General features: G+C 40.6%; 2 protein-coding genes across 9 annotated transcripts in view; both read right to left on the reverse strand.

Moving 5' to 3' along the window:
- Positions 1-6,337, reverse strand: part of LOC130203158 (calcium-activated potassium channel subunit alpha-1) — an 81,315-nt gene extending 74,978 nt beyond the window's left edge. For all 8 annotated transcript variants that reach the window (XM_056429068.1, XM_056429070.1, XM_056429071.1 and 5 more), the window contains exon 1: positions 5,478-6,337. In XM_056429068.1, coding sequence (XP_056285043.1) covers positions 5,478-5,699 — 222 coding nt within the window. In that variant the 5' untranslated portion in view covers positions 5,700-6,337. The remainder of the gene's footprint in view (positions 1-5,477) is intronic.
- A 777-nt stretch (positions 6,338-7,114) lies between these two features.
- The window catches only part of LOC130203160 (disks large homolog 5-like), a 31,647-nt gene continuing 23,855 nt past the window's right edge, over positions 7,115-14,906 (reverse strand). Inside the window, 2 exon segments of the mRNA XM_056429075.1 lie at positions 7,115-8,141; positions 8,950-9,059. Coding sequence (XP_056285050.1) covers positions 8,038-8,141; positions 8,950-9,059 — 214 coding nt within the window. The 3' untranslated portion in view covers positions 7,115-8,037.

Here is a 14,906-nt window from a genome sequence, read left to right on the forward strand (position 1 = left end):
CGACAGGCCCATTAAGTTGGAGTATAACATATGGCTCGTGACACCATTTTCTGCAAAAGTGAATCCATTATTTAAAAATACATTCATATAAATGAATTAATAATAAATCAAGGCATTCGTGTTCGTGGAAAATCTTGAAATATCCGAGTTTCATAAGTGATCTATAGCCCCTCTTCTGTGTGAAGAGAGACTGTATGACCCCACATCCTTCCAATCAATAGTACCAAGTATTTGGTTAAGATGTATACACACACACACACATATATATATACATATGTATACATATATACACATATATATATATATATATACATATATATACACATATATATACACTACCGTTCAAAAGTTTGGGGTCACTTAGAAATATCTTTATTTTTCAAAGAAAAGCACTGTTTTTTCAATAAAGATAACATTAATCAAAAATACACACTATACAGTACATTGTTAATGTGGTAAATGACTATTCTAGGTGGAAACGTCTGGTTTCTAATGAAATATCTCCAGAGGTGTATAGAGACCCATTTCCATCAACGATCACTCCAGTGTTCTAATGGTACATTGTGTTTGCTAATCGCCTTAGAAGACTAATATATTGATTAGAAAACCCTTGTGCAATTATGCTAGCACAGCTGAAAACAGTTATGCTGGTGATATAAGCTATACAACTGGCCTTCCTTTAAGCTTGAAGTTTGAAGAACAAAATTAATACTTCAAATATTAATCATTATTTCTCACCTTGTCAATGTATTGACTATATTTTCTATTCAATTTTCAATTCATTTGATAAATAAAAGTGAGTTTTCATGGAAGACACGAAATTGTCTGGATGACCCCAAACTTTTGAACGGTAGTGTATATATATATATATATATATATACATATATATATATATGTATATATATCAAAGAGCAGAGAAACTACGCCTCCAGTCAGCAGCTTAACTAACTCAGTATGCAGAAGCAGAAGCTAAAACTGGACACGAGTCGAAACGTGTTATTAATGAATGACTCAACCGATGCACAGGATGAAAAACGTTTTCAAAGAGTTGGAACTGTATGCAACAGCAAAACTGGGAAATTTGGCCACGAAAATCTGTGAAAAAAAACCCACCTCCCAGTAATTAAGTGTGATATTAATCACAAAAATATAAAAAGTCACACACACCAGCATAACATGTAAACATACATAAACATGTTCTATACAACTCGTCTTGCAACATAATCCAATGCATCTCTTGTCTTCTTGGTCAAAAAGCAGCGGCGGCGGCGGCGCTCTGGCACCGTGGACATGTTTAACATTTGAGTTCATCTGAGACCTGTTGGATCCCAGATGGTGCCATGACAGCCAGGCTGCAGCATGCTGCTAATGTTATGCAATGTGAGAGGCTAATGACACCGCCAATCAAAACACACATTACAAAGACTGTATCTGCTTTAAAAGAAATGGTCTCGTCTTTTGTTGTTGTTTTTTTGCTCCAAATAAAGTGCAATGATCCCAATGACATCAGGCTCTTGTCTTTTGGAAAAGATCCTGCAGCAAAGCGTCAGTTTGTGTCTCAGAAACGATGACCAAAATTAGCTTGTTTTAAAAATAACCTTTGATGGCTGATGTAGTCCATGTTGACTGCAAAGTGCCACTCAGCTATTCCACTTTTCTGACTCGTAATTACAGCTGTTTGATCTTGAGCACTCGTCTCATAGTTACAATATATCTGCTCTATGTTCCTCCTGGACATAAGATGTTCAGAATTAATTAAACAATTCTACCATCCTTCAACCAACAAGCAAAAACAATCCAGATGAATGAATGATTTAGTTTAATAATCATGTTGAATGTATTAATGGTTTAATTTGACTCTACAGACATAATTTGTTAGATTATCTTCGATATTTTTTCTGTCTTTTCGCACGAAAATTGTCCTGTGGTCCACTACAGTGGAACATTTAAAATGAAAATATTTTTTTTATTTTTTAAATTGTAAGATGTTTATTTAACTCTAAATCGGTAGGAAATCACAAAAAAATCAGAAGTTGGAAGACACTATTTTACCCCACTTCTCAGGAGGTTAAAGCAGTGTGACCTTTAATCACCCTCCGGTTTTTAGTCATAAACCAAAGTAATGGACAAATGAAAACGTTGACCTGATGATGGCATTTTATGAAAAGTCAGGGGAGCTTCAATATGCGGAGCGAATTTCACCGCAATCCCTCCAATAGTTGTCGGGACATTTCACTCGACACCAGACAGGTCGACGTCCTGATGGCGCTAAAGGAAAAGTCCGTGGAGCTCCAAAGTTATTACAGTTCATCCTGAGGGTAACATCAATGTTTGTACAACATTTCACATCCGGCGGACATGCCAGAACCAAGCAGCTAGAGTGGCTAAAAATATCGGGTGGCGAGGGCCCTCTTTCAATAACTTGAACACACAACACATCGACCAATAACCATCGAGCTTTGTCCACCGTTGGTTATATGGCAGGTGCGTGAATATAGTCAGTTCAGGCTGAGCAGTTGGGTCGGGTTGGGTTTGGGGGGGCAGGGGTCTCTAATTATGTGTCTGACATAAGATATGAGTTGTTGGGGGGTAAACCAGTCAGCAGAAATCTATAAAATGATGATTTCTGGGTAATATGCATGGAGATGTTCCATATCAACTAATAATCATGTGAAAAAATATGGAAGTGAGGCTTCTTTTGGCGCAACAATCTGTCAAGACTGACAAGTTGAGCACATGGTCTGCATAATAGTGTGTGTGTGTGTGTGTGTGTGTGTGTGTGTGTGTACACACTGGGGCCCGTCATCAGTATACCTTGCATCACAAGTATATGGCGTCTCAAACCTCGAGCGGGTCTCCTGCACACAGAGGCGGAGGCGGAGCCACAAAGATGGAGGCTAAGTCCCAGAGACATGGGAGCGGTCTGGACCGAATGGGGACAGTGAACGCCTCACGGAGGGGGGGGGAAACAAAATGAAAGGGAGGAAACTCATTATCAACTCCCATCGATGAACGATAACAATGTGCTCTGAAAGCTCCAGGTTTGGGCTGCTAACGACATGCACAGACTGGGAGGGGGTGGGGAGGTGTCCCTCCAACACAACCTGCCGCATCTCACAGCCGAGTTAACTGCATAACAGAGAGAGAGAGAGAGAGAGAGAGAGAGATTTACTCTTATAATGAAATCCTTTGCTTGCTAGTTGCTTAGCAACGAAAACACTTGTTCACATGGCACATACCATGTGCGCCTGACACTGCATTTCTGACACTTTGGAGGAAGGTTGGTTCTTGGATGAGAAAAATAAAAATAAAAAAAAAGACAGGGGAGGAGTAATGAAAATAAACGCCGGGAGAGCGAGAAAGGCAGAGAGGGGAGGATTGGAAGTGAAAAGATGACCCGTCTCTGGCTGACTCCCACAACAGGTTGGTGGAGCTCACCAGCTTCTCTCGGCACAATCTGAACCCAAAAAACACCCAATCCGACGGCTCTCTCGTATTCGCACATGAACGGTGTTCGACTGTGGACTCGGAAAGCGACAACCTCATCCCGAGATGTGTTCCTGTTCCATTTCTGTCCACGTAGAAATACAACTAGGATGCGAGCTGGTGGATTCTGTTGAATATTTCAACTGGAGCTGAGGATCTTAGCTAATCGATCTTTCCTTCCGGTCAAAAAGAATCTCTTAGCTTTATCCTAATATCTGATTAACTGGGTTTAGAATAGTTTGTCAGATTTAAAAACATTTAAAAAAAGGTCATCCGAGAACTATGACAACTAGCAATCGGCTTTGTTTCAGCCATTTTAAACGATTACCTAAATAACCACAACTACACCAGCAGATGAATAACTAATGAAAGCGGTCAACAGTTTCCACCGCTTAATTGCAACCAGATTCAACCAAAGAATAGAGATGATGGACGTCTCCCTTCAAATGTTCCGCATCACCCTTCATGCAGCATTTGCCATTTCTCCTCATCACCTTGCCCGTCTCAGAGATGAATGCACATCCTTGAAGGAAAGACATTAACTGCTCTCTCTGTGGTACCCGAGTCAGCTATTCCATCTTTGTCCTCAAACATACAAAGGAGAATACAAACTTTAGGATACAGTTAAAGCAAAGAAACTGCAAGTTTTGTATTTTTTTTCTTCTTTCATGTATCCCAAAGCAGGACTGCAGCCGGCCTCGGGCAGGTGGTGCCGTAACAATTGTAAAGCAGAAAATCTAGTGGCAGTATGCCTTGAATGCTGTGAACATGATTTCTGGGGATTACACTGCAGCATGAGTGTTGGCCTCCACAAGAGGCCCTACAGAGGACGTCTGTTGGTCATCAATGTAAGACAGCTGACCGTCCTGAACGGGCAACACTATTCCTGACTTCTGGAGACGTGTCAAACAAATGCTTCACTGCAAATAATGATGACCTCTGACTATGTTGATGGGGAAAACACGTTGTGGGAAACTCGGCTGTGGATCACAAACAATCTTTGGAAATGTTTAACATTGGTCCCACATCCCAAAGTTCCTGATAGTTTGCGCTTCCGTCAATGCCTTAAAATCTTGTGAGTTCATCCAAATGACCAATTCCATGTATCAAACCCAAATAAGGGGGCGGGGCGAAGGGGGGGTGGGGGGGGGAGATGTCATTGAACTGAGTCCACAGCTACAACAAGTGTTTGTATAGAGGCTAATTATTCGATAGAAAGTAGTCCCAGTGAAAATGTTCATAGAAGGTCTGTGGAGGATGCAGGACAACAAGAACAGTGTTGCCATAATTATCTTTTTTAATCACCGTTTTCTGCATCACTAATGAAATTCAATTCACATACATTGTTCTGGAGTGGTTGGAAATATCTCTGAATCTAAACTACCTAGGTGCGAGAAGATATATTAGATGGGTAGTGTGTGTGTGTGTGTCAGTTTGGGTTAGCCTTACAATATTCCATTGTTATCAAAATACAGTCAACTTTTTTTCAAGGATTTCTTGAATAGAAAGGATTCTAAAAATGTGATAAAAGACGGTTTCATTGTAATCAGATATTGTGCTTTCAGAATCAACCAAAAGACAACTAATATATTAAAATAACAAATGGTAGCATAAGTGAAGCGGTTTAAAATGATGATATATACCTGCTAGTGAGTTTGATCACTTTTTAAAAAATCAAACTAATGGAACAAACATAAGGTTGTCCACCAACAAGTGTCAGCTGCAACTAAAAACCAGCCCAACCACACCAGTGCATATTACATTATTTTACTATAAATGGTATCCCTTTGTTATGTGACATTCAGTTCATTATTCAAAGTCACGAAGCCCACGATGCTCTGTCGAAGAGGCCTTATTGAACACTGATTTAATTAGGAGCCTATTTCATAAATCAACCCGGACACGCTGTTGCACAGAAACCCTGGAAAAAAAAGGAAAACGCAATTTCACGAGGGTGTGGTGGTGGTGGTTTGTGAAATGCCCGGGCGTACCTTCTTGGCGTTCCAGTGGCAGCACACAGTCCACAGATATTTAAGAGTTCTCCACAGGAGGATGATGAAGAGACCCCCAAAGAAAGTGACCATGGAGGAGGCGAGGAAAGCCCACCACATGCGCTGGCCGTTGCTGTCACATGGCACATCTGAGGAAAACGGGATGATGACACTCATCTTGGATATGTGGACGGAAGGATCCGGGTTGAATCTCTTCGACATTCTCGGCCCCTGGTCACCTGCCAGCCCCCCACTTCCAACAAAACAGTCCACTCGACTGCAATTCAGGCGCTCCGGGGCTCTCCGGCCGGCGGCCCCTGATGCCCCAGTGGCTCAGCCATGTTAAGTCAACCACCTTCCGCTCCTCCGCCTTCTCATCTGGCTTCTCTGAGCAACGACGTAAAAGTTGGAGTCGACAGCGCGTCTCCTCGCACGGTGATTACACAAAAATTCCTCTGAAATCAGGATCGCAGTTGTGCGCCTCTCGATGCGCGTTCGTGGCTGGAATTGCGCGTCATCCGCTTGATCAGCGCAAAAAAAAAAAAAAAAAAAGATAAATACAAAATCTCTTCTTTTTTTGGGTGCAATCTCCCCAAAAAGCCTCACGATGTCCCCGACAGTCCCGATGGATGAACCGGCGCTACGCGTTGCGGCGACGTAGTAGAGACTCGTCCTCCGATGGATTCACTCCTCCAGCTCGTTATAGCCGCGCATCTTCCCCCCCGCAAGTCCGCTTCTTCAGCCCCGCACCGCGCGCGCACTGTTGCATGCGCGCCACGCGTTGAAAAAGGGTCACGCAGTACGTCGATATCTTCCAGGAAATCTGGTTTTGGGAAACTAATAAATGAAGGTTTCTTGCGTTAAAGAGCGGATCGAGTCACCGCCGATCCCCGCCTGTCACGTCCATTTGTCGGGAGATGGCATCGCAGATTTACAGGTAGCGGGGGGCGGGGCCAGAGGAGCAGACGTCGATGCGTATCTGGTTGTCTGGTTATTTATAGTGACCTCTGCATCCATGTTTGATGATCTGAACTTTGTCGTTACGGCTCACTTTTTTAACTAGTTTTTTCTTTTCTTCCAATGAACAATAAGAGCTTCACTGTTTTCCATTCATTTTAAAATTACAGGATTTACGTTAGTGCTGAAACGAGATCAAACATTTGTATTTGAAACTGTAGCAGATGATGTTGAGCTTTGATTACGTATCAGTGTGGATTAAGAGTTTGTAAAAAAACAAATCCTCCTCAAAGTATACAGTGACTTATTAGGCTACTTGATGACAGCAGCATGGCTTTGCCAGCCAAAATAAATTAAATATATATCTCTGTTCTTCACTTGAAACAATTTGAAACTAAATCAAGCGAAAAGTTATTCAACAACTCAGTGAATAAGATGATGGGTGGCATGAAAAGTGATAAAGGACATCTGACCACGTCTCACCCACAGTGGGGGTTTACTCTCCCTGGTGGTCAGAAGGTGAAGATGTTGGATCAAACTTGTGGCATTTTTTTCTTGACAAAGTTTGTTATATTCATCATCTTGCACAAAAAAGGTAACAATATCCATCAAAAACTAAAATGCAATACAAATTATCTGACGCGTAAACAAACTATATACATCAATTGAAAACGCAGACAAATTGTTGAACAGTTTTTAATATCTTATAGAAATATTAACATTCATTATGAGAGGACCTGGAGTGTTTCATCCAACGTGAACATGAAATGTTGAAAACGTCATGTACTGAAAATCTAAAAACGTGCGTGTAAAGAGGTTTAGTCGACAGCCAACCATGTACCACGAATAAAATATCCCTTTTTTAAAAAAAAAATCCACTGGACAAAGACGAGCACTATTGGCAACACCAGTCGAACACACAACCTGGGACAAACTGGTGTTGAGAAGTTACCTGCTGCGTGATTCAGACTGGACGTTGTAGTGTTAATAAATCCGAACAATGGGTAGTGGAGCAGATATTTTTAGCTTGGCACAATATTTTTAGGGCTGAAATGATGAATGACAGTGCCATCAGTGCCATCAAAGGGAGAAAAAAAAATAGAACAGACGACTGCAACATAATGTGAAAGTAGGACAGTCATTGGAAAATAGCATCCTTCCTATTAACTACACAACTACATTTGTATTACAAAAAGTTCATAACCAACATCTTTGATTTGATAACATAAATTACATGGCAGGAGAATACGTATAAATACAGCGAAGGGAACACGGTGGTCCACTCTCATCTTCACTTCAAGAATAAAGTCTTATGTTTGCGTCGATGCAGACTTCCTGTGGTCCGACATATTCATGGAACAAAGTGGGATTAAAAAAGGACTCCTACTAGATGCGAGGGGAAATAAAACATTCAAGTATTAAATACTAGTGTAAACAAATCTATCTGTAGTACAGTACAATACTATTGTAGTGGGAATATTACATGATCAACATAGTCATCAGTGTGGATATTGCTACATGTGAAAAAGCATTGGAGTGAACCACAATGTCTTTTAGCTGTACCGTTTCACCGTGTATCCCATAATAATAATGATCACATCTTCTATGGCGCTCCCTCTGGAATCCACAGAACTTTACTTTGTTCCTGATCCACGATGTTCATGATCTGAGTGCAAATGAAGGCGACACTGCCTCCTTGAACAACGCCTGCAAAACAGTGAGAGATTTACATTAGTCCGGCTGAAACTAGTGATTCTTCCCATTATCAATTTGTCATTAATAATAAAGAGATGTATTTTTATATATAGTTGGTCACGATTGAAAAAGAACTCCGCCGATTTAACAGCTTCATGCAATCCATTTTTTAAATATATTTTTAAAAGGGGGACATTTGAAGAAAAAAAGTAATGTTTTCACTACTTGTGAACACACGAGAACTTGCTTTGAGAGAGCTACCTTTACAAAAAGGTGGACCATATTTTTTTCACCCAAGCCAATTAAAGCAGACTGGGATTTTTGGTAGGCCCTTAAAGAGACAAGTGCTAAAATGTTAGACAGTGCGAAAAACTGTTTTCTTTTTACCATTAAGCCATATAAAAATTATCTAGTAGAAATTAAAAATACAAATTAGATCCAGGAAATCTGCATAATGTCTTAAATGTGTAATGATTTTTTTTAAATTGGGAAATAAAAATCACAATATGTCTAATACAAGGGGGCATCTTTAAATTGCTGTCTGACCAACAGCCCAAAGCAAAATAAGCCATCTTTACTTTCACATAAGACAAAGAAAGGCATCGATTAAACTACTCAGAAGCTAATGCTAGAACATATTTATTCTATTAATATATTGAAAGACTATTTAACTTTTCGGATAATTGACTAATTCTTTCCATGTTCAGCCCTCCAATCATATATTCATCAGCTACACATTTAGTATACATGTCTCTATAAGCTCAACATAGTTATTACTGCATCTGTAGTGCATCCAAGAGAAACTCGTCATTTCACCAACCTGTGAAGAAGCGGCTGTACTCCTGCTCTATTTTCTGTGCCGCCTCAAACTGCTCCTTGGAATGCTTCTGAGAGAGTTTATCCCGCAGGTACAAAGGGTCCTTCTGCTCTCTGAAGAGACACAAGCATCAGCACCCGTCAACATCCGGAAGAAATAACACGACTCAGAATCATAACACGATGCACTACCAAGCCGTGGAAGGAGTCAGCTCGTCAGCACCAGTAAATACATTTTAAAAATAGGTTCTTGTTATATGGCTTGCTCTAAATCACTCCTACAAATCTCACCTTGCATTTATTGGCATGTTTTTATTGCGCTTGTGTATTTGCCAGCTGAATATATACACCCCAAAACATTTGCACTGAAACAATTGCAGAGTATATCTGTAGGACATGCCAGGATACTGAGGTATAATAGATACAATTTATAGGTGCATGCATCTTAATACAGATCAAGTGCATATCATAATTTTAAGTATGGAAATAAATTAAAGGAAAAGTATTATTTTTCTTAACCCTTGTGTTGCCTTAGTTGTCATTTTGACCCGAATCAATATTACACCCTCCCCCCGCCTATGGGTCATTTTGACCCGATTCAATGTTTCACCCTCCTGTTACCTTTATATTTACTAACATATTTTACCCTTTGGGTTCAATTTGACGCCAGCAATTAAAACCTCCAGAAAATTATTAGAATTAATATTGTTTTCCAAGTTTAAGTGTGAGGCACTTTATGTTTGTTTGTTGACTACCGAAAGAACACCGACATTAAACATTGAATGGGGTCAAATTAATCCTAAGGCGGGGGGAGGGTGTAATATTGATTCGGGTCAAAATGACCCTAAGGCAACACAAGGGTTAAATAGCTAAATGGTAATAAATAATTGAAATTTGAGGGTTTTGCCATACTCTGTATAAATTCAACATATTGGTCTGCCGTTGCCTCTCGGAGGAAAAAGAAACCCACGAATAAGCTGGAGCTCCCGTCAAGCGCTGCAGCAGGTAGGCGGTGGGAGGTGCGTTTGTGTGCGGCGGGCGGGGGAAGCGAGTGCGTTCGCCGCCCACGCCACAAAGCGGAGCCACAGGCCCTGCGAGCTCTCCTTGGACAGCTGGCAGTCAGCTGATGACAGCCAGAGCTTAGCAGGAATCAATCTCCACCAGGTTTGCCTGCTGCACCACTTCATAGATTTGTGGGCGTGTGTGTGTGGCCGAGAAAGCTCGCTTCTACCGGCCCGAGTGCGTCTGCATTTGTGTGTGTGCATGTGTGTGTCTGTTCGCGTCAAAGTTAATGAGTTAGCTCAAATATTGGTCGAGACATGTCCCTACAATCAATGTGTAAACACACTTCCTGCGTTTACATTAGTTTTGATGGGATGTTTTTCCAATGGAAGTATGGAGGAGCCAACTTGGTCAAAGAGAAGATTTTTGTGAAAAGTAACTTATTACATTTTATAAATAAATAAATTGAGGATGTTCACAAACAGAACAAGTAGGTGCAGAGATGTTCAAGGACTAGGAAATAAAGAAAGTAGAGAAGGAGCTTATTACTTTCTGCAAAAAGAAAGTCGGCGGCTAAACACGGCGAGACCTGGAAGCTGATCAATACAACTATAACGTATTTAAACAAGAGCACCAGTCTCTGCAACAGGAAGTTGAACCGAAGGTTTTCAAAATAAAAAGATATACCATAAAACCAGGGGACGCAAAGAGACTGACTGGTGGCCAAAAGAAACCTGCAAGAGCTCAGAGTGTGGGAGCACAATTATCATTTCACGACGCAGGAAAATCCGTTTATACACCAACAATTATTTCCTCTGCTTGGATGAATTGTAATGCGTTTGTTTTTTTTGAAGTGTGAAATGTACTGCAACCCGTTTAACTGACGCGTGTCTGTAACACTCAGAGTGGAATAGTATTTTAAAAAGGTATTTCTTATCACATATTGAACAGATGGTCGGGGGCAATAGTGGGATTATCTACCCAGGGACACAACATGTTGAGAGCCCTCGCAACACCTGGAAGTCAGATTGCCTTCATGTACCGTAGTAAAACGGAATTGTTTTGGCGTCATACTTGAGGTTTTCATGCAGTCAACAATAATAGCATATCAACACATTTTAATCTCAACAGTAGCTCAATATAGTAGCTGCTCTGCCTTTTGAGTCATAAGATCAGTGCGTAGTGAGGAGGCCATGCACAGGGACCAGGGTTTCATGCTACATGCCTGATTGGACAACCCCTCCCCCCATATATAAAGTACCATGCTGAGCGGGTGGGGGTGGGGTAGTGCATCAGAATTAATCTCTCGTGAAAAAGGCAGCAGAGGGGTTTATGAAATATCACAATCATCCTATCAAACCACGTCAGGTGGTGGGAAAGAGCCGGCTGCCGTTTCTGAACTACCGACACCGTGATGACATCAGGTTGATCAATGTGTTTCGTTATGTCTGCAAGATGAATATGATTATCAAAGCAACATGACTTTTGCACATGTCAACTTCCTGAGTGTCCGTCTTGATTTAAAGAAAAATAAATGAGAGAAATGTAACATTATATCTGCCGGAAGGTGAACTGGCATCAACGTAGAGGGGAGCTCTTTTTCGGAGGAATGTGTATCAGAGTTATTCCAACATCCAGCTAGACAGATAAATAATCTTCTACATTTATGGAGGCGATTGTTTAAACATTATGTCCAATATGTCTTAATAAATAAATATAATAAAGTTGGATGACAAAGCAACTTCAGTGTTTGTTGATGACTTGTGTGCATCCATATTTAATATGGGGATACGTTTCTGAACGAATAAATAACAAATCAACATAAAACATCCTCCAGAATCAAAAGCCTTGGATGAATGATTTCCCCCATATCTCGATGAAGGATCTGAAAGCAACTGAAACAAACATCTTTCAAGTCACGAGATTTACTCACTTGATCTGCTTGGCATTTTTGTAGCGAATGAATATGACGATTGGGTAGATGTGAACGCTGTGAAGACGCTCGATGGCGTGCGGCGCGATGTCAAGTAAACAGTGACAGTCCTACGAGAGAAAAAGACAGGAGACGGCATGAGAACTGGGTTCAGATAAACGTGCCACATGACTTGTATCTGAAACCTTTGCCAAGTATAAATCAGATATATCTTGATCAAATTGTCAGCTTTGCCATTCTGGACAAATATTACATTTTAAAAACGGATGGACATCTATGGTGATAAACTCATTTAGACAGTAGTGCACAGTTATTAAAAAATAATAATGACCATTGCTGTCGGTCTTCTAGTATAGTGCCAGTGATAATTCTTGTATGGAGTTTATTACCCAGAGAGATGAATTTACCTTCTCGGTGATCTCTTTTATTGACGCGACAGTCGTCACATCAAAATAAGGCTCCGCCGTTTGTAGTCGATGAACACACAGTCTTTGACTCCGCGCTCGATTGCCTGCTGAGACGCCTTCATTATCTCTGAAAGTCAAATAAATACAATGTTGATGTTATAATTCAAACAGATTTAGTTCCCTCTGCTTATTACATTTATTATTTAAATTTGGAAACCAAGCATCTTAGTCGAAACCTTCTCTGCAGCCTGACAATGAGACGCATGTAGAATCCTTCATGAATAAGCAAACCAACAACAGCCGTGTGTGAACATGCTCACCAGGCAGACAACGGCAGAACTGGTCAGGAGCCTCCTTCACCAACATCTCCTTACTGGCCTCCACTAACGGGCCCAAGACCAGCACCGATCTGGGGAAGGCGCTCTCCACCCGCTGCACCCTCTGGTACATCAGGCTGACTCCATCTGAGCAGATCAATACAGAGAACTATTCATGAGAAAATACACAGGAGAGCAAAGAAATAGAGCTGCCTTTGAATAATCTTAGTTATGAATGCATGTGCCCTGGGAAAGGATAGATAAGAGAAGATAAGATAATCCTTTATTAGTCGCCCGCAGTGGGGACATTTACTGGATTACAGCAGTAAAAGGGGTAAGGTGCAGACAAGCGACATCGTAAAATATGTCTTGGATTTCACCATGTCTCATAAGTAAACAGTAAAAATACAAAATAGTAATAAATATTGAGCCACCGTGAGTTCTATGCAATTTTAACACCCGATAGCTACCCGATAAATCTGGCGACCAATAATTCAAGGTTAAATCAACGTAACTCGGGGCATTTGCATTCCTCATTCATATATTTCAATCTGGTCATGATTCTTGAAATCACAGAGATGGAATAAAAGAAATATATTTACTAAAGTAATGCAATTAATAATTATAATAACAGTAACCCATAAAAATCAAACACATATTTTAGAGCTATTGATCAATAAATATTATAAATGTTAATGGAAGGAATACTATTCGCTGTGGAATAAAGTATTCTCGTGAACTCATAATGTGCATTTCAGGAGATGTTTTCTCACCTTCTGTAATGGGCAAAGAATCTATGCTTATGCCGTCCAGAGTCATCAGATCCTTCCCATCCTTTGATCCGCTGCGCTTGTGTTTCAGCCTGCGGCGGAAGAAGGATCGACGAGCGGCGGCCGACAGAGACTTGATGGTGCCGTTGTCGTCTTTCATGTCGGCCGTGCCGTGTCTTTTGTAGAACTCCTGGTCCATCCTTATAGAAATACATCAGCATGTTCAACTCAACTGTGACAGATGCAATTAAAATCACCTCTAGACTGAAAAAGCAAACTTCGGGCTGAACTTACATGTATTTGCTTGGAATCTGCCTTCTCCAACCTCTGTGCATTCTCGTCGAGTTGCCAGGCCATCCAGTAGCCAAAATTGCCATTTGGTAGTGTATCTTCAACATACAGGATGTCATCTTTCTTAAAGCAGAGTTCCTGCTCCACCTCTGCCACCACCCTCTCATAAAGTGCTCTGACAAGAGAACAACAACGAGGCAGTTATGAGGAAAAACATTACTCTGACGTTTAAACAAGGACGGACCAGATCCTCACAGAAATTACAAACATAAAAGCTTTTTCTTTTCTTTTTTAAGATTCTGCATTTAAGATTTTGCCTTTTCAAAGATTAGTTCTCGACCCCAAACTAAAATGACGTCGATTTCTTTGTGGTTGTAATTTAAGGCCAAACATGTTACAATGACTAATACTGTATTATTTTCACTATTCAAACACATCCAAAGATCTGTTCAAGTACCTTATGAAAAATCCATCTCCAGGGGACTCTTTGATTGCAGAGAGGTTGTCCACGCAGTTCTGGACCTTGAATGTGATTGTTTCAGCTGGTTTCAACATTTCCAGGTAAGCATCTTCTTTAGTTTTGTTCTTCATGCTGATGCCGTTGTACTGTTTGAAAACATCAATTAAAAACATTTGAGAAGAGGACACAGAGCTTGGCTGCCAATAAGAATGACTCATCATTTTCAATAAAAGCAAGCCAAACAAAACACGAAAAAAGACATTTGTAGAGATGTACTGAATATGCTAAAACGGGAGCAGTTCTTGAACTTTGAGTGTATAACCATAGAGTGCTTTTGCTCAGTCACAGTAACTCAGGTGGTGTCACACTCCAACATTTCATTGGGTGTTGAGGCCAAAACTACAAGATGCAAACTGGAAAGCCACCCAGAAAGTTGCTGAATTAGGAAAAGTTGAGCTTCTTTCTTTACATTTTCAACAGCATTTATATTTAACAATCTTATGCCCATTCTTCTCACTAAAGTACTGTTAACTGTTTGAGAGGGGGAAGAAGCAGGAGTAAATGGCTTGGTGGTGGCACAGGCAAACAAAAATAATCAAGATGAATTGCTCATTTGTCGAGACCAAACACTGTGTGGTTTAAAATGCATTAAGATGTGACCAGAAACATATATTTTGCAAATAACCTTCTTGGTTAATTAAAATGATTTTCTCGCAAATACCTCCAATATCAAGTCTCCAAGCAGCAGGCCGTCAGGACTCTTAGCAGGGCTCTCGTCATC

Source organism: Pseudoliparis swirei, chromosome 13, assembly GCF_029220125.1.
Source record: "Pseudoliparis swirei isolate HS2019 ecotype Mariana Trench chromosome 13, NWPU_hadal_v1, whole genome shotgun sequence".
In the NCBI taxonomy this organism is placed as follows: Eukaryota; Metazoa; Chordata; class Actinopteri; order Perciformes; family Liparidae; genus Pseudoliparis; species Pseudoliparis swirei.